The sequence below is a fragment of the Micropterus dolomieu genome, linkage group LG13 (assembly GCF_021292245.1).
Source record: "Micropterus dolomieu isolate WLL.071019.BEF.003 ecotype Adirondacks linkage group LG13, ASM2129224v1, whole genome shotgun sequence".
Classification (NCBI taxonomy): domain Eukaryota; kingdom Metazoa; phylum Chordata; class Actinopteri; order Centrarchiformes; family Centrarchidae; genus Micropterus; species Micropterus dolomieu.
In genome coordinates, this window is record NC_060162.1 from 18,475,284 (window position 1) to 18,494,568 (window position 19,285).

The following is a 19,285-nucleotide window of genomic DNA, read 5'->3' on the forward strand; positions in this document are numbered from 1 at the left end:
TTTTTCACAATATTCTAATTTGGTGAAATGCACCTTAATGTGACTGTGGTTTGGCAATATTATTTACCTAAACATTCATGCCACTAAAGCATTTTGAATTCAACTGAAACTTGATTTTTTAATGTATTAAGCAGAATAACTAAAATCTGTATTTTACTAGACATAGTACTTTAAACCCAACAAAGTGATGCTGGCTTCAATTATGTCTGTCCTATCTTTGGAACAGGAGCAGTTATTAATGAAAGTGTCTTTGTTTTAGGGTGATGAGAAAATCCGACAGGTTTGCCCCTTTTAAAGTCATAACATTAACTTTACTGACAAGGGGAGATTTTAAAAATGACCCTCATGCAGGACTTAAATGGATACCTTGGCATGTATAGATAAATATCTAAACGTATAGCTTTTATGATGTTGTTAAAAATAAGGATGATGCTTTGTTATTATGGTAATGGATGCTAAGCAGCTACATCACTTTAATGTAGCTCAAATCCTATCGTTGGAACACACACACATAGACACCCACTATCATTACTATAACATACAATCTCACGGTGGAACGCAGCTCTAGAGGGGCTTTCAAAATGAGGCCCTTATGGTAAGAGGAGTACAGTACTCCACATACTGAAGTGGCACTTCAGCTTTTCTGTCTAACTAGAGCAGTCTTTTTGACTATGAAAAACAAGTACTGACTATTGTAAGTCGTTCTAATCCATAACAGATACTAATACATGAAACAATAGTCCTTGGGCGATAGATATTGATTTACTGTCTGGTTTTTCACATGTAAGATTTATCATTTATCTACTGCTATTATTGATTCAGAACTTTAAACTGAAGGTTTTCCAGAAATACATTAGCAGAACGGAAGACCAAGTAAAGTTTTCCACATTCAGACTTTCCCCAAGGTAATAGATTTTTGATTTGCATTTATCAAAAATTTCTCTCGACCCATAATAGACCAGTGACCTCTCCAGGGTGTTTCTTCCGCATTCTGCCCAATGCATGCTGGGATGAATACATAGATTTTTTTTCTCTGTAGTGCCCTGTGCTCCTGCTGTAGAGGTCAGGAGAAAAACTGTATTTTTAACAACCCAAGAAGACTCTTTTTGTATAAGAATAATGTGTATTTTTTCTGCACCAGAGTGAATGTGAATAGAGCAATAGGGTGCTCAGAAATGTGACAGAAGTCTTTTGGGGAAAAAAGGCTGTAAAGGAGTTTAGACAATATGACTTGGAAACTGAGGATCAGTTTGGGAGAACCCTTTTAATAAATCCTGCCTCCCTTCCACATTAATACATTTAAAAAAGGAAAAAACAAACAAAAGAAAGACTGTTTTGTTATTTGCTTTGAACCCTATGACACTCGTATGTGACTGACATGGTCTTTTATACCAGCTTATACTAGCTGTGCTTTTGGTGAACTGAAAATAGTTGCTACCCTTCAACCAACATAAACCTTATTAACAGCAATTAATATGGCTACATTTAATATCCTCATAACATGTAGGATCTGCCAACAATGTTTCCTCTTATTTCTCAAAAGGGTGATGGCGGAGTTACAGTTAGAGCCTCTAATCTTTAGAACAGTCTGCATATCTTAAAGCCAAATCTGAGATCTTAAATCCAGAGTGGTTTTTACTTTTTAAATCCCCTTTAAATACTTTCCTTTGGGTGCACAGGTGGTATAGGGATAAAGTTCCCATCCACAGAGGCCCAGGGTACAATTCCTGGTACATTAGGCCTGGTCCTGCATTCCAACAAACTGGCTGGTGGGTGGGAAGCTGGTGCTGGTTGAAATCCCTGCAGCTGCAGTGACTCCTCTCACTGGTTGGTCATGGTACTGCATGACCTTCCTTTTCACTTGATCCACTTTTATTTCTGTTATTGTTTGTAATCTTTGTACAGTTTGTCAACTGAATCCGTTTTTGATGCTCCTTTTTTGTGTGACTTCTTTTGTTTTATCATGATGACAATCATTATTATGAATCATATTACTGGAAACCAGTTGAATACATTTTCATTCAATTAAAGCTCATTACACATACAACGATGTCAGGTGAGGTGTCATCATAATCATGAATGCACTGCCATCTTGCCATCTAGATTATTTCAATTAACCCACAACAAGAACATGAGAAAAGTTATGGGTGTCAACTTTGATAATGTTAAAAGTTTATAATATAACAAAATAAAGAATAGTTTTAATTAGACTATATCACAACTAAAATGACAAAGAAATTAATGCCATGTTGCTTTTTAACACCACAACGTTAACTTGACTAATGAGAAAGCCCATTAAGCAGAGCTGACAGTGTGAATACAAAACACATTAGGTATGAATTATGTTATTAACAACTATAAACATTGTCTGTATAATCAAACACTTCACTAAGCCACCTAAAAATATTCACTCCTCTGTGATACATGATGTGATTCGATGGTATACAAAGATATTTGACAATATTAATTAATTCTCAGGATATTAACCTCACCAGCGCAAGGGGTCTGCAGCCAACTTGGCACAAACATGCTGCAACAAATATTAAAATGCATGTGTTACAATGGCAGCCAACAAACTCGATTCAGTCCACGTCTGCGCTGGCCAATGGGTTTTCCTATAATTATACGATCTGACCAAAGAAAATGAGCTAAATCTCTCTGGGAAATAGTCTGAAGATGGTGAAACACTTCAGGTAAAATGTGCACAGCAGACTGAGATGAGTAAATGGATGTTTTAACCTCCTGTTAATATAAAACTGAATGACTGTAGTTTCTTTTTGCCAACAGACATGCTGTGAGACACCATATTCAGATGCTACAATTATCATAATGTTGTGGTTATACAGCAGGTCTGAGTAGAACTAGAAGCAGTAAAGTTGAGAAGTTTTGAGCCTTCAGCAGATCTTAACGCTGCTGAGCAAAAACACTTATTTTTCATGTCTTTCTCCTCTGGAGCATGATGAATGACTGCTGTAATGGACCTGAATGAGGAATGGAACCAGCCAAGTAAGCATGCATGCGTGTATGACCTTCTGGATCAACTGATTGATCACTTCATTGATCATGAAATGCCCCTGGATTAGTTAGTGAATTTTAATAATTATTAACATAAAATATATAAATTAATGAATGAATGGGCTGATGGAGTTGTATTATGCATTAACTAAAAGTGATTTCGTAATTGTGTTTATCTCTGCAGTTCAGCAAATGTTGAGCTTTTCTGTCATGTTTTTATAAAATATGGTTAAAAAAAAGGTGTAATGGTAGGGTTCAAAATCTATGCATTTCAGAGGCTTGTGCGCTTTCTTCACTTCAAGGGGCAATCTTCTGCTGATATGTGTATTTAATCGGGTGTCAATTCATTTAAGTGTTTCCCAGCACATTCTGAAGCTGCACTTTAACTGCACAAACAGACACATCATGTAGCACCAGCTGTGTAAACCTGCAGGTAGAAAATAATTATATAACTGTTAAATGTAACATATAAATCTATCTGAAGTGGAAATGCAATATTACCAGCAGTAGATCAACTGGATAAGCTTAATTTGTGTATGTGGGTGTCCGTGTCCATGCACTCATTATGCATTTCTTTGCAGTTGAGTCATGAGGCTGTGGTACAATAAAGGAGAGCTGTGAATCATTAGTGACAGTGCAGTAAGGTTAAGGAGACTGTCCATCAAAGTAGACACAGAATAATTAAGATGCTTGCGTGTGGGTGCCTGCGTGTGGGTGAACACCAAGGTGTGTGCGTGCATCTGCATCATGATACAAGATTTGAATGGATAATTCACCTTGATGTTGTGGAGGCAGTTAATGGTGATTCTTAACAGCTAACAAAATGTTCTTTTTTACGTGCACCCTCCAGTGGAAGGTCTGGGTGCAGTGGTGCAGGGTCGTCTTCAGGTCAGCACTGCTAGAACTAATAAGGATTCAGTCTAGCTTGAGGACATTTCATGAGGGTGGATAATTGCCATATTGGGGGCTTGAATTTTGTTCCTCCAGTTGAAGGATCTTGCTTGTCATGATGTCCTAAGTTTCAAACTAAGAAAATTGTAATTGCTTGTTGCCGACTTCCAACTTTAGTCTTTTAATTGACATCTGGCTTCCTTTGACTTAATTTATTTTAAATGAGGATTTTATAATGTTTATTTAACCTTGGGCATGGCAGTCATCCTTGTCAGTGAGTCATACACAGGCAAAAGAAAATTTCACTTTTGAGCAAAATTGTTCAGCTCTGGAAGAAATAGAAATAGTAATTATTATCATGACTAATATAATTAGTCAGGAGTTGCAGCAGTTATTAATAACTGACATGTCATCTATTTTCCACCATCATGTTACATAACATTACTACCTTAACAACATGGGCATCCTACCTTCTTTATGACATTAACTGTTTTATCTTTTTGATGAATCATGATTAAAGGCCAGAGAGATTAAATAAAAGGCTCCTCGAGCTAAATTCAAATTCTCTCACAGCTGTTTAAATAAAGTCAGAGACCAAATCCTCAATACCTGACTGGAAGTTTGAACATCGGACTTCAAAATAAAAGCACGGGTAGGATACTGTGTGGTTATTATATATATAAAAAAAGAGGAAAGACAAATACGGCAACAAATAAGTAAACAACAGGCTGCTGCATGGTTCAAATGTGTTCTTTTAGACTAGGCTACATCATTATGTTTGTGGGTGAGATCCCTAGCCTATAGCATGTAGGCTATATTCATGTGTTGGCCATATCTAAAACAGCAGTCATATCTGTGTGAAATTCCTTAGCTTAAGTTTAAACTTTAAGAATATTTTATTTTTTATTAAATTTAATGAACCATTTAGACAATTCAATCCATCTAAGTGAATGTGACTAATTAATATAATTGCCTGTTTTACTCTATATATTCACTCTGTTATTTCAGCCCTGATCAATGTTTTTAAATAATTGTTTATATTGGGATCCAACAAACCTATGTAACCTATTTAATGTACATTGATATGAAACAGTGAAAAGCAGCAAATAGCTACTCTTATTCATAGCATTCTACTGTAATCAGAAAATATTAGGTATAAGTGTGAATTTCACAAATTCAACAGCGCTGAAAAATGCAATTAACTGATGTGAAATCAATAATTTCAGCATAGATGTACTTAAATAGCCTAACATTGGTTATCTTTGTTGTTATCTGGCATTAATGGTTGGAAGCTTTATCTTCTTAAAGCCCTAATATGTTTAGTTATATTACGCTTGTGTCATTCAGTAGAACTTCTTCCGAATCCAGCAGCGAGGATTTTACTTTGGGAATCCGGTCCGGAAGTTTGATAGGCTATTGTGGCGGGCTTGAGGTTGGTCTCCAGTGTTCGCGACACAACCGCACGCAGCTGCTTTCATTTTCCAGCGCTCGAGACGCAGCGACGGAGAGGGGAGCTCGCGCTTCTTGCTCCGGGGATGTCACCTCAGATGGACTTGATGTAGGACAAGTATACGCAGTTTATCTCCGATTAAGGCCACTTAGGTGTTAGTTTCAAGTGCAGTTTTGCGGGACACAGACTGCTTTAATGGTCTCAAGTGTTTCCAGCGCCGGTTTTAATGTGTTTTATGTGCTTGCGCTCAACAGTGAGGTAGACTTACCGGTATTCGGGCTAATTTTACAGGAGAGTCGGCGTGGGATTTATCCCGTGGATGCGGCTGTCGGGGTCGGTGTATGAGCCCTGCAGGATCAGCCTGTCATAGGGCATCATGGTTTCTCTGGTTCACACGTGGATGAGGAATATGTCTGAGATGATGCTGCTGCTGCCGATATTGTGGTTTTTACCTCTGACTGGAGCGGCTCCGTCTGTGACCACCGAGCAGCTGGACACTGGGGTGGTAAGTTTTCTTTTCTACCTACTTAAGGAGAAGGAGGGGGCGGGGGTCACAAGCTTTTCTATCTGCTAGCACCAATGAACTGGGACGGTGTTTTTTTTTTTTTCTATCAAACCTTACCACACTGTGGCGAGGTTTTCCTCTGCTTCCTTAGGGCTACTCTTGGCCGTCCAGGAAAGAGCAAGTGCTGTCTCCGGATACTTGCTCTGAATTTTAACGCCGCTCTGCAGTCCAGTACAAGAGGCAGAGTGGCGGTACACACCGCATGATGGAAACCTATAGGAACTTTATTCACCCCGTCAGGAAACACCCCTTTCCAAAAAATAAATAAAACAATAAATGTGTTGGTCAAGTTGTCTGTAGGCCCTAATTAATCAATGTATGTGAAGGGATTTGCCTTGGCGTTATATCGACCTCTTTCACAGTGTGCTGACATATCCAGTGCTAATAAGATGACTGGAGCTCGCTGGGACTGACTGAACGCATGAGACAATTTATTTTATCAGGAATTTGTCAGTTATGCCTCTGAAAGACCCGGTGCCAAGTTCAGACAATTGCTGTTTAAAATACAGGTCCCACACTGGACTCTGTGGGGGAGCCAAGCCATAAAACAGCACAGTTGAGGAAGGATATAAACAAATCGATTAGAACTGAAATCTAAGACCATATTGGTACCATGCACCTATAACACCCCACCCCAGAATATCTTAATATATTTTATGTTTTTAGGCTATATGTTTTGCATGAATGATGAAGGAAGCCACACAGACTGTGAAGTGGGATCAAGACTGAGGTTAAGGGAGCAGCAAGGCAGCTGCTGTTGTAGTTGAGTTTAGTGTAATACACTATTCTGTGTTTAAAAATATGAGATTATGCAAAATTCCCTTCAAAAAGTTTTGTTGTCTTGTAATAGCTGATTATTGTCACCGTAATTTCATCCCCATTGAAGCTGCATTTTTCTACAATTTCACTCCTCTGGGCAACATCCGTTTTTGTTGCTCCTCATCCCGACATCTGTCTGGCTTTCTTTCAGCGCTCAAACTTTTGTCTCTGAAAACCTACGCTTGGGGATTAAGTTTTTCCCCAACAAAGACTAGAACAAGAGCACTAAAATAGATCCATTTCTGTTTCTTTACTTGTTTTTTGCTTAAAGTTTTTTCTTCCACCTTGAGGCTTCTTTGACTCGCTACTTTTTTTTAATACATCTAACACAACAGACTCTTTAATTGTGAGATTGTGTGGCCCATCATTTTTAATCTAGCTTAGACTGTGTGTGGGCAGACAAAGAGAACAGCAACTTGCAAAACAAGTAGTATTTAGGCTACCCAGATCTGTACAGAAGTTATATAATCTAAGACTTAATTAAAATAATAAGAGAAAACAGCACACACAACACGCTGAGCTTACATTAGCCATGTTTTCTAACAGTGTGAAATACGCAGACTCATTGCTGAGGAGGATGCCAACAACCCTGACATGAAGACATGGTCTGCTGTACCTTAGCTATGAATTCATTTTTTCAGGTTTTCAAAAAGGTCAGTTGGTTCCACATCTGACAGGGTTTTCATCACTACCTGTAGCTTGCTTTGGCCACAAGCAGCCAAATCCACTAAACAGGCTATTACACTGACATAAACAAAATAGAAGTAAAATCTGTAAAACACAGTTATGAAACTACATGAATGGACTTCAGCTGACACATCATCCTGGGTAAAGATAATAGCTTTTACTGTTTTATAAAGTTTTGTATTTTAACTAACTTTATTTTTCTTTTAGGAAAGTTGAGTGAACTCTGACAATACAGACACAGTGGTATCACCAGATGAAAAGCTGTGGTAACAGCAGTGATTTTACTCCATTTGTCATGACAGAGAAGAATTACTCAAGGGGGGAGCTTTCCTGCATTTCTAGATAGAGCTGTATGATACACTGAGTCCAAAGTGGTACTGCACCTTGTGCGCAGCCCGGGTCATTACTCTTGTTGTGATGTCTGGGAGGCGGCCTTGCCCCACTTCATGTGGCAGTAAATGCAAAGCCACACTGTCAGTCCGGGGAGGGATGCAGACCTGAAAATGTCCACATTTGTTCTATGGACTTGAACTAAATATGCCTCTTGGTTCGTGCAGTAAAAGCCTGATGTAAGCCTCATTTCCCAGTTTATTTTTGCTGAAGAAATCAGCTCAAACAATACTTTCCCATGTGTGAACTAAGATTTACAGTTTGATGAGTCCATTGTCTTGAAGTGAAACCCAAACTAAAATCTATATTTTATCATCATGCACTTGAGGTTTGTAGGCTTCTGTGGTGGCTGTAACGTGTTTCTAGCTTCTTTCTGGTAGAGGAAGAGCAGCTATAGTGACAAGTAAAGATGTTTCACCAAAACGTGGCTTCATACACCGCTTCTGTCCTGACATGCATTCCCTAGCACCGCAGCTTATTTCTCACTTTGAAAAGTGGGAGCATCTGAAAATGTACCATGTGTACTCGTAAGGTCCTCCCTGGAAGGCAAAATATCGGAACCTTTTTGTGCCTATAAACCACAGACATGAAAGTGCCTTTCAAGTTTATCATTTTGAACCAGTCACCCAGCTTGACCAGTTCTTATGAGTAAGCAGGTGCCCTGATCTTTGTAGTGTGCCTTCAGGTTCAGGACAGGTTTCGTATATATATTTTTGCGGTGCCAAGAAATAGCTGAAATACAGACTCTTTCTTCTGGCATGGAATAGGATGTCTTTGTAAGGCTTTGTTGTAAAGCTCCAGGGAGAGTGGTTCCTCCTGCCTGCTGTTCACAGGCCACATGTGACTCCTTCACTCTTGTAGAGAGCAAAAGTTAAGTTCACAGTCATGCATATTTCACAAAAATAAGCGACCATACTGTACGCTGAAAAGCCTCGTTAGAGGGGAAAGCACGTGTGAAGTAGGGCTCACTGCAGCGCCTTCTTGGGAGAGGATACATCTGATAAAGGGAGAACATTTTAATTTAGAGATACAATGTTCTCAATTACCTGAGAGATAAAGAGTTTTCCTGCTGTATTCATTGCACAAACAGAGATTCTCATGTTTGATCACTGATAGCGAAGACAATTCTTCTAGATAATGTAATGTAACTACAACTCCTAGTTCATAATGAAAGACTGAGAGAATGTATCGGCGCAGACGGCTCTGATGATGATTAGTTGGCCAATGACTGATCTCTTGTCGCTGGGGTGCTGCTGGGAACCAGAGGGCACACAGAGAGCGTCTTTCAGTGCCGCCGAGAAGGGCTGTAAAGCACAGATATGATTAGATGATTGTACACGTCGTCCTTTTTCCAATGTGCGTGTGTGTGTGCTATACAGTCAGCACTTGAAACACGACAACAAGCCTCTGATCTCTGTCATTGCTCCAGTCCCTTTACACTTCATTAGTGGTGGTGCTCCATCACTTGGCATGTTAGTTGAGATAGTGAATTTTATGTATGTTGTGTGTCTTCATAACAGCCACACGCTGGGTCCTTAAATAACTGAACCGCACACTCAGTCTCACATCAGTGGTATTCATTTTATAGCATTGCTGCTATCTGGTTTGATACATGATTGCATGGCGTCAATTTGCAATTTCAGCACTTGAGGGAACAAAGTCATAACAACTAAAACGTAATACGCTCTCTGTTTCCTGCTCATCGTGTTATGTTCCTCCTAAGGAGTATTTCCTCCACTGAAACAGAACCGGCGAGCTTTCCAAAGTAACTATTCACCTGAACATTCAGGGCTTCCGTTTTGATAAGCAAGAGTGAGCTGACCAGATTAGCAGCTGATAAGTTACCTCAATTACTGTATATTCAGCCAGCTGTGGAATTTTATTCATTAAAGAAACAAGACCAATGATCCTAAAACCTCACAGACTGTGTGTTTATGTGTGTGTGTGTGTGTGTGTGTGCACGCGCCTGGAAGGATGACCACACCTCACCAGTCCATTTCTCACTCTCATTTTCCTGTTTAATTTCTTCAATGACAGCACCATCTGGCATCAGTTCTTCTGTAGCGGTACGCGTCCCCCCTCTGCTCCCATACCTCCGCCACTCACTCTCCATCCCTGCTAGAAATGTTTTACCAGGTATCTTATAAGGAGCAACGACAAAAAACAAACCGAAATAATTTTTAGGAATATGGGGGAAGATGCGCTTTAACCCTTTCAGTCTGGTGTCCTGCTCGCTGTTTAAGTGAGACGTGTATGTGGACCGGTTGGTCTATCTCGCTGTAAATCAACATATCAATAGCCTAGGTCCTTATGAACAAAAGGAACGATCGCACTCTGCATGCTGTTATAGCAACACAAACGATATTTGAGAATCATCAATAGGAAATGTTAATATATAGAGTTCACTAAATAGCCTTGTTGTCATCGTTGGTTATGATGCATTGACATGGTTTGGCTTGAGTAAAACCTGAGTAACAGTTAGGCTTTGGACGAGTGAACTGTTTTGGAGTTTGAGCAAAGCTTTGTTGTTTTTACCTGTGTTATTATTTGTTAGTTATAAGGCTGTTGTAAACTCGTAATTGCTTCTTCACCAGAAACCTCACAGGTTACACAGGTTAGTTCAGTTAGTGCTTTTTAATGAAATATCATATCTGATTCTAATAAAATGTGTTTTGTTGCAATTTGTCTTACCTAAATTCTACATATATATAATCCATTAATAAATCTTAAATAAATACATCTTGCTAGTATTCACTTCAGATACATTTTCATTTTCAAATAGTTCTAGTTATTCTGAAAATGCTTGTGCAATACATCTGTATTTGAAGCTAAAAACAGACTTTGTCCTGGGACTCAAAGGGTTAAAACATGATCCTGGAACCAAACCGTTATTTTGATATAAACAAGGGTTATTTGGTATGGTTAAAAATGGCGAGGTTGCTAGAAAGAAAATGTAAATAGGGCTTACTAATACCCATAATATGTTCAGTAATTAGGTCAGTAATTTAAGTGCAGCTTGTGCTCTTAAGAGAACCACAACAATGACTCAAAGAGCATTCAGCACCAAAATAAAATCCTCGCTTCAAACATGCTCATAGAAAAATACCCGCTCGCTCTCTGCTGTTTAAATCCCAAATCATTTTATTCAAGTGCCATTAATCCTTCACCCAGCAGTGGTTCGGGAACTTTTAGTAACGCAAGATGAAAACTGTACATTTTAATAATTCAGTTTTTGTTCTGAAGGATATAATAGGGGAAATCATTTCCTCTCCAAACCCTGTTTCTCATGCGACCAGCCTGGCTGCCAACAGTACCTCTACCCTCATTAGTACCGTGTTTGCCTGAAATTTGTGTACATTTCTCCTGCATTATATTCAGTCCTCTCACTCTCTCAGTCTCTTTCCTTCCATTTTACTCCTGGAATTCTAGTAGGAGGCTTTCTTTTCCACCAGCACATTGTGGTTCTTACGCCCACAGGCCCAGGGATAGAGGGGACTCAAAAAGACGGGACGCAGTGACAGTCAAGGTAAAGTACAATGGAAGTGAACATGGGGATTCACACCTGTATATATTATACACAGGTGTTATGCAGGAATTTTAAACCACGCCAGAAAAACACACTGGATGCTGGTTCCCATGTAAATCTGTTATTACACTCTTAGCCTGGATTATTAGGATTCTTTTAGCACCGCTGTCCCACTTCCATCAAGCAGTGTGACCTTCTGTCAGTAGAAAGGCACCGTGGGACTCATAATCAGGGCGAGAAGATTATTTCAGGAACAATGTCATGTGGGAGAGGGCTTGAATGTTGGAGAGAGTGTGTTTCCCCATAAAAATTGACAGAGAGCGAATGTTCAGCATGGAATATATAGCACATTCTCAGCGTCTCAGGAAGAGGGGAAACAGTCATTCAATCTGCTCCTATCCAATCTGTCACCTCAGCCTTGTTAAGCATAAAAGTTCTCCAGAGACTTGCAAGTTTCTGAGAAGACTGTCAGCCTTACTGAGGAGTTTATGATTTCCTCAGAATCCAATTGTCAAGGTCTCAAGAGCCCTGACACCTCATTGGCTGCCACTGTAGTATGGCGGTTCTGGACTGATGTGTGGCAGCTGCGAGACTTCTGTTCGACGCTCTCAGATAATGACAATACATCGATTTCCAGATAATGTTTGACAGCATGGATTCGGAACCTGATTTAATGTAGGCGATCCTCGTGTAGACTCCTGAGCAGAATAAATAGCATTGTCAGAGGAGTCTTATCAACACTTTTGGCTACATCCTCCCAACTTCGAATTCAAGTGTAGCAGTTTGAGTCATGGGGCAAAGGTAAACAACACACGTATAAAGGTTGGGCGCACAAATAAACCATGCATAAGCCATGTCGCACACATAAACTGTAATTTTGTATTTTAGAACATGCACAGCTCTCACTTACTTAAAGGGGCATTATGTAGTTTTCAGCCGCCACTAGCGGTGTGGTTTTAAGATTGCAACCAGGCGTGCGCTCGTAGACGTGGGTTGTATATTATGTGGGTCATGTTAGTTACAGCGACTGAGAGGTGGAGAAGTTGTATACCTGAGTATTGGTAAATACATTGGCAATAAACCTAAACTGAACGTTATGAAGAAAACAGCGGCAGGTCCGAGCTACTGTAGCGTTAGCTGGCTGCTCCTGGCTGCATCACTATAGGCTAACGTTAGTAAACAAATCGCTTCACATTTGCTTTTTGCCGTTACATCCTTTCTTCCAGGCTAAATCAATAGTGGTACACAGGACAGCAACATGGGTGGCGTTAGTTGGTGAAGTAATGTGGAAAGCGATGTAACTTTGCACTGGATAACATTAGCAACTGCTCAGCGTTAGCCGGCGAGCTAACGTGACTTTCTCTGTGTTTCTCCAGCTTTACTAATGCTCACTTTGTTCTTACTCAACATCATCTGAACCTGTTTGGTCTGATGGGTTTCAGCACATAAACCTTTATTGTTGTTTTGTATCCTTACCTGGAGCCTGTGTTTTGCTGTGAGACGGTTGTTTTATGGTGTTAGTGGACTGCATGTCGTTAGCTGCCGTGTTGTCGCTGTAGTCTGAGAGAGGCTCGGGAGTGCACACAGGGCTGAATCCGACCTAGAGGCCTCACATTAAAAGCAGAATAGTGGCTGATGCAAGCAACGGAGAAAACAGGTGTGTGCTTCATTTCTGAGTGAGTTTTGAGCCCATTGACAATAAGGCAATGAAAATTTGATTTATTAAAATCAAAAACTTACATATAGCCCCTTTAAGACCATGCAAGTGATTATATACTAATTATATGCAACATTATTCTTTTAAGGTGTGTACATCTCTGACTGCACACCTAGATATGTGAACTATGATAAACACACATTGTAAAGTGGATTCTCAAAACTGTGTATTCAGTTTCATGCTTTTTATACCTTTGATGTTTTCCCTTGTTAAATCAGTTCCATGTGTGTTGTGTGCTTCTCGTTTTATTCTGTTCTATGTTGCACTGGACACTGCTTGGACACTGCTTTGATATGACTGCTAGAAACAAAATCACAAAATGGACACTATGGGTAATATTTGACTCATGCGGGAACAAAAAATCGGTAAAAAGTGATAAATCTTGGGCACATGTACTTTGTGGGCATCTGACAGCAAGTGCAAAAGGGCTATAGAAAATAATGCCAATTATATGATCGCATCAATCCAACGCTATTTTAGTCATAATGCTACTGTATTTCATATCTTAAAGAGTCACAACATTTTGTACTTGATGTCGTACAGTATTTGCACTGCAGTGCATTTAAAAAATTAAACTTTTGCCAGAGATTTTGGCAAAAGCAAAATTTTGATGCACAGAGTTAATGAGCCCCAGTAATCCAACTTCTGCTTCATAAACAGGCAGAATACAGAGTTATAAGATGCATGTGTGGTTATTTTGTAGCAGGCTGGTGTCGTTTGCATGTGATTTAATCAAAGGAAATGGTCGTGTGTAATGGCACTGTGCTGTGGCGCCTCACTTCTCAAATTGGAGGCTGCAGATTTATCACATATATCTGTCATGGTGCCTTCAGATGGCCGCAGGGATTTAATGAACTGAAGGAGAAGCCCTTCTAACAGTATGAAACAGCTTCAGATAACAGACTCTGTTTGAATCACTTATGTTAACTTATAGATGAATACATACTGAATTACCAACATTTTGTGTGTGCACCACATTAATTACGTTGAGCATTATTATTCTGGCATTTCGGTGCATTTGCTGAAAGAATAATCACCAAACTGGCAGCAGACTGACTGCACCAGAAGAAGACGTGGGTCTGATTCGTCTAATCTCAGTGCAACGTCCCAATTTCCACGAAAATACCAACAACTGTCTTTGTGCCGCCTCATGTGAATCAAGCACCCACCTGTTTGTGACTCTCCTCCCACCTGTGCAACATGCGCTCTGCTCTGGGCACCAAAATAACCAGACATAAGGGAAAATCAAATTTCAAGGTCAGGACCAGCAGCACCATGAAAATAGGGCCCTATGGGTGTTAAAACTAGCCACAGTCATATAGAGGGATTGCTGCTCTGGTGATAACTGAGGACTTAGCCAATGCAATTCTATGAAATTGTGTTTCATTGAGAGACTGGAGGAGCAGATGGAGGCTTTTTATCAGCAAACAGTCGATTGAGGGCATCTATGACTAACCGTGAGAGCGGGAATCAGGCCTGTGCAGGTGTGCCCAGTTTCACAACAAGTGAGATTTATAAAACAGAACTATGTACACTATGCAAAGCTTATGAATCTGAAAAAAAAAAATGTGTTTGCATATTTCCGCTTTTGTTTGTTGTGTTTTAATCCTGTCAACACAGAGTTTTGGCACAACTAAATGTCAGACTATAGGTGAGTTTACAGAAGTAATGGAACGAACTGTGTAAGCAGTCAAGCAGAAATTACTGCTTCCCTCAGCTGCATATGATTCTCCGTCTCTCTCCATCTCTCCTGGCTCTTGCTGGTTTCATGACTTACTGTAACTATGGTTTAGAAGCATGCAGGCTCACTCTCAGGCTCCCCATGTAGAAAACCCCAAATAAACTCCATGTGGCCGTCCTATTTTAACAGAGGCATCCCTCCCCCTTCTAGTCATATACCAGATCAAGGTTTTGGTTGCCAAAACTATTCAAAGGACTGACCAGATCTTGTAATTAGGGTGGTTTCTGGAGTTGCGTTGCTTGCACGTTAAAGTTAAAATAATGCAGAGGCCTGCCATTTGAACTGGAAGAACCCCAAAGCAACAGAACTCCTCTGAAGTTCGCCTTCTGAAACTGGCAGAATTTTAATAAACCCAGTATGCGTGTGTGTTTGCGAGGATAAAGAAAAAGGCTGTTTCTTCTCCGGAGCAAGATGCATACTGATTTTCATCGCTGACATTGGCACAGGAGTGATGGGCACTGCTGGCTTTTAGATTATTTTATATCAAACAGAAGGACAGCAAAAAAAATATATTTCTGTGAGGAGCGTTTGATGTTTGATTTGGAATTTAATTCCAGTACTGTATGCTCTCAAAATGAGACATTTGTCAGTACATCTAAGTGAAATTAAGGAAGAGGGAGAAAGACAGACAGAGAGACAAACTGCACAACTAGGAGACGTTGGGTGTTCGTAATGTCTGTGAGTTTATTAGAATTATCATAAAAGCTTGGATGCAATAAGCATTATGGCATAAAAATCAGACTTTGCTACTGAGAGCAGAATCACTTTGTCCCGATGCACAATACACAGCCCCATTAATTTGGAGAGTGACTGTTACATTCAAGATTGTATCTTGAGGTGCCCATTAAATCAGCAATTATTCATTGGCTAATTGGGTATTCAGAGTGTTTTTACTCTCTCCAGCCCATGGGAGACAAACAAAAAGAGTTATTTCTCAGTATGTCTCTCCCTAAGTGACAATTAAACTAATTACATATCCTCCACAAAAGAACAAGTAATTTAGTGATCCGACTGTTTTTCTAAATACTGTAAACTCTACTTGAATAAATTAGAAATGGCATCAAAGTTCAGTATCATGACTGAAGAGCAGGAGTTATTCAGAGCAGGTTACCAGCATACACTCACTGCAAAAGCAGAGTAGATTAATGTTTGGCCTTGATCAATTATCAACAGATTGATTATCACACTGGAATGAACAGCAATACTGGAAGTGATGTCAGAGTGCAGTTAGGTAAGCCTATGTTTTAGTTTACACACACAAACATGCTTATGGGAGGCAGGAGGCATGTGTTTATATTGTACCTACAGTACCTGAATATGAAACATTCATCTTCAAAAGAGAAAAACATATGATCTGAACAGGACCCGAGAACAATCAGACCAGATCCGAATAGGATAATTAGATAAAATCCATTTCGTTCCACCTGAACAGAACCAAATGGCCAGTGAACACCAATGCAACGCACATGCTCCATCTTATAACCGAGACGACTACAATTAAACATGAAAACTAAACATGCCATGCTTTCCTGCAATTAACAGTTAAACACTCTCACGTCAAAAAAACAAGGACACCCTAACCAACCTTCTCGAGACCCTCCTCCTCTTGGACTAGTCTAGGAGACTATGGATAGAGCAACACTCCGCTCAATTGCATATTTTTAGCAGTGGGAAAAAGAATAGATTCTCCGATGTGATTCTGTTTTCATCGGCTGCCGACTGCTCACATCAGTCTGTCCCATTCTTTTAATACACCATGATGAAACTGTGCTTAACTGATTGCGATGAGTGTTCTCTTAATCGGGGTCAGCCATTATGCTTACCCTGTTAAGTTTAACTAAGTTTAATGAATTGATCAAGTGTTCTGTGGCTCTCCCAAAGACTTTATTCTTTATTATTCTTACAGACAAAAATGTCCCTCCCTCCCCCTGGGAAAAGGCATTTCGAATATGGTCTTATTCATCTCATAATAAAATCTAGATAAATGAACACTTGATTGTTACTTGTTTTGTTGTTGGAACAGAGTCTACAGCAATTTCTTTCTGGCTGAGTATGAGCTTTCATTCCTGATTTTCCAGCAATCCAAATGGACACATTTCGGATTTTACAAATTTAATAAAGAAAGGCAGCTGGATGAGAGCCATGCATTATGCAAACTGGGTCACGGAGAGAGCAAATATTTCAGCAATACAACTAACATTCACATTACACTTGTTCCACCTGGAGCTGGAGGAGTTGTTGATGCCAAGCAGATAACCCTCGAGCAACTGTCAAAGCGGCACACGTTTTTTTGGTCTATTTGAATATTCACACTTTTGGAGAATATGCTGACTTTCCCACTCATGCAACCACAAGCACAACCTGCATGTTGTTTTTTGCTGTGTTTTTAATCGCAGCGCCTTCAACTGTAATCCAGTCTTTGAGATCCACATTATATGCAGAAATGTTCTACTTTGCTGTTTTTTCACAACAAATCTGAGCATTTAACACAGACTGTGACTGTGTATTGATTATATTTTAGATGTTGACATTTATTAAACTTAGAGGCGCAAAACAAATTCTCAGATCTGACAGCTTGTCTGTAATCCGTGGCTGCTTTGACACTCACATTCGTTATTATAGGTACAGAATTGAAGCTACACTTAGTGAGTAAACAGTACACAGTTGCATGTGCAGCGTGGCAGTACAAGTGACAAGACCAAAAGATGTAAGCATATGTTAGCATACAATATGTAGGAGCACTGTATCCTGAGAGGGCAATCACCCTCAGGGACCAACTCTGCACATGCTTCCTGAGTGAACTCTGACAGAAACTGTTTTTGGTTTCACAGATTTTACATTTTTACATATTCATTAGCCCAAAAATATGTGTGTAGATTTTTATGGTTTGCCTTTTCAGCCGGCTCTGCAAATAAAGGACCAGGGAGCTACAGTAGCTATTTGATCGAACTAACAGACCGACAGACCAAATCAAATTACCACTGCATACAAAAATTAAAGTGTATTATTCATTCAATTAAATTATTTATTATTCATTCTATGTTATGTCAGCAAAAAAACAAACAAGGACTAATGGCCATTCCAACTGGAACCGATAAATATTGGGCATTTTAAATGATAAACTACTTAAAATGAGGTATTGATTTAAAATAAAAAGTTGATAATTTTCTCTCAGTCAACTAATTGCTTAATCGACCGATCATTCCAAAGACAACTTTTTGTACCTGGTACTCCTGTGTATGCTAGACGTTGTTGTGTATATCCAAGTGGAGTTGTTGGAGTGCATTGCAATGTTTAATGCATTTTTAATGCATGTAAACTTAGAATGAAGGTGCATTTTAACATCACTGCAGAACCGAAGAAACTCTTTATAACTGTTCTTGTTTAAATCTGCTCAAGTACTGCAGAGGTAAACTAAAACCCTGCAGCTCCAAAAACTTAGTTATACTTCTTAGAATTCTATGTTTCTACGCATTTCTATCTAGTGGTCTTATCAGATTTTGTCAGCATGATAAAAGCATATTCATTGTATTCCAGGACTGTAGGGCTTTCTCTCTCCTTTATCTAGCTTTCCCTATCTTTGTCCCATGAACACAGACTTTGTCTAAATCTTTACTTTTTTTATCCTGTGTGCAATTGTGAAGCAGATCTAGCTAGATAAGAAATGTGTGCCTATGGTGAAGATAGGAAACTGCTCTGTCATGATTTGTTACTGTATGTATTTACAGTATACTGGATGTGTGTACTTGTGGTCTTTTTTGCTTAGGTCAGTTTTGTATTTTTGTATAGTTTGGCCGCCTTTTAAAGGCGTTGTGAGAGGAATCAACAGAGATGTTCTTACAGGATAATTGATTGTAAAAGTGCCAATGTGACATATATAATTAATAAATTAATTCTGATATTTCGGTTATGTTTTTACTATTGGACTATGCAGAACAATGGATTAATACTGTCAGTGATTCTAGGACCCCACACGGACATGGACAAGGATCAATAGTGAAATTCGAAGTTCAGTTCATTTACAAGTTTCCAAATGTGCAATCCTGAGGTCTTGCTTGGAGTTCTCTGAAGAACAGGGCTGGGCAGGCGGCTGAACACAGAGACAGATCAGGCAACGAACGAAGCTGAGGCACAAGCAAAAACATGATCAGGCAAAAGTGTGGTAACAAGAAGCAAAAACATTCACTACAATGTGAGGTGGGCCGTAGTGTGAGTACCATATGAGAGAACAAGCGATCTGGCAACGACTGGCGTGAAGGACACGGGGTTAAAATACTGTGGAGCTTGATTGCTGGGATGAGTCTCAAGTGCGCAGGTGGTCACAGGTATGTAGGAGATTGGACAGCCAGGGAATGAGCCAGAGCGCCATGCCCAGACACACACACATACACACACACACACACACACGCCTACAAACACACGCACACACACAGTGAAACACTAGGCAGAGGAAGAGAAGTGGTAAAAACACATGGAAATGGAGA

General features: G+C 39.6%; 1 protein-coding gene across 3 annotated transcripts in view; it reads left to right on the forward strand.

Annotated features, from left to right (window-relative positions):
* Positions 1–5,359: 5,359 nt before the first annotated feature.
* mmp17a (matrix metallopeptidase 17a) overlaps positions 5,360–19,285 on the forward strand; it is a 95,191-nt gene continuing 81,265 nt past the window's right edge. The window contains exons 1-2 of one of the 3 annotated variants that reach the window (XM_046067317.1): positions 5,360–5,464; positions 5,648–5,861. In XM_046067317.1, the coding sequence (XP_045923273.1) occupies positions 5,733–5,861 (129 nt within the window). In that variant the 5' untranslated portion in view covers positions 5,360–5,464; positions 5,648–5,732. Of the gene's footprint in view, positions 5,862–19,285 lie in introns of all 3 variants that reach the window. The other 2 variants (XM_046067318.1, XM_046067316.1) reach the window with 2 other exon arrangements.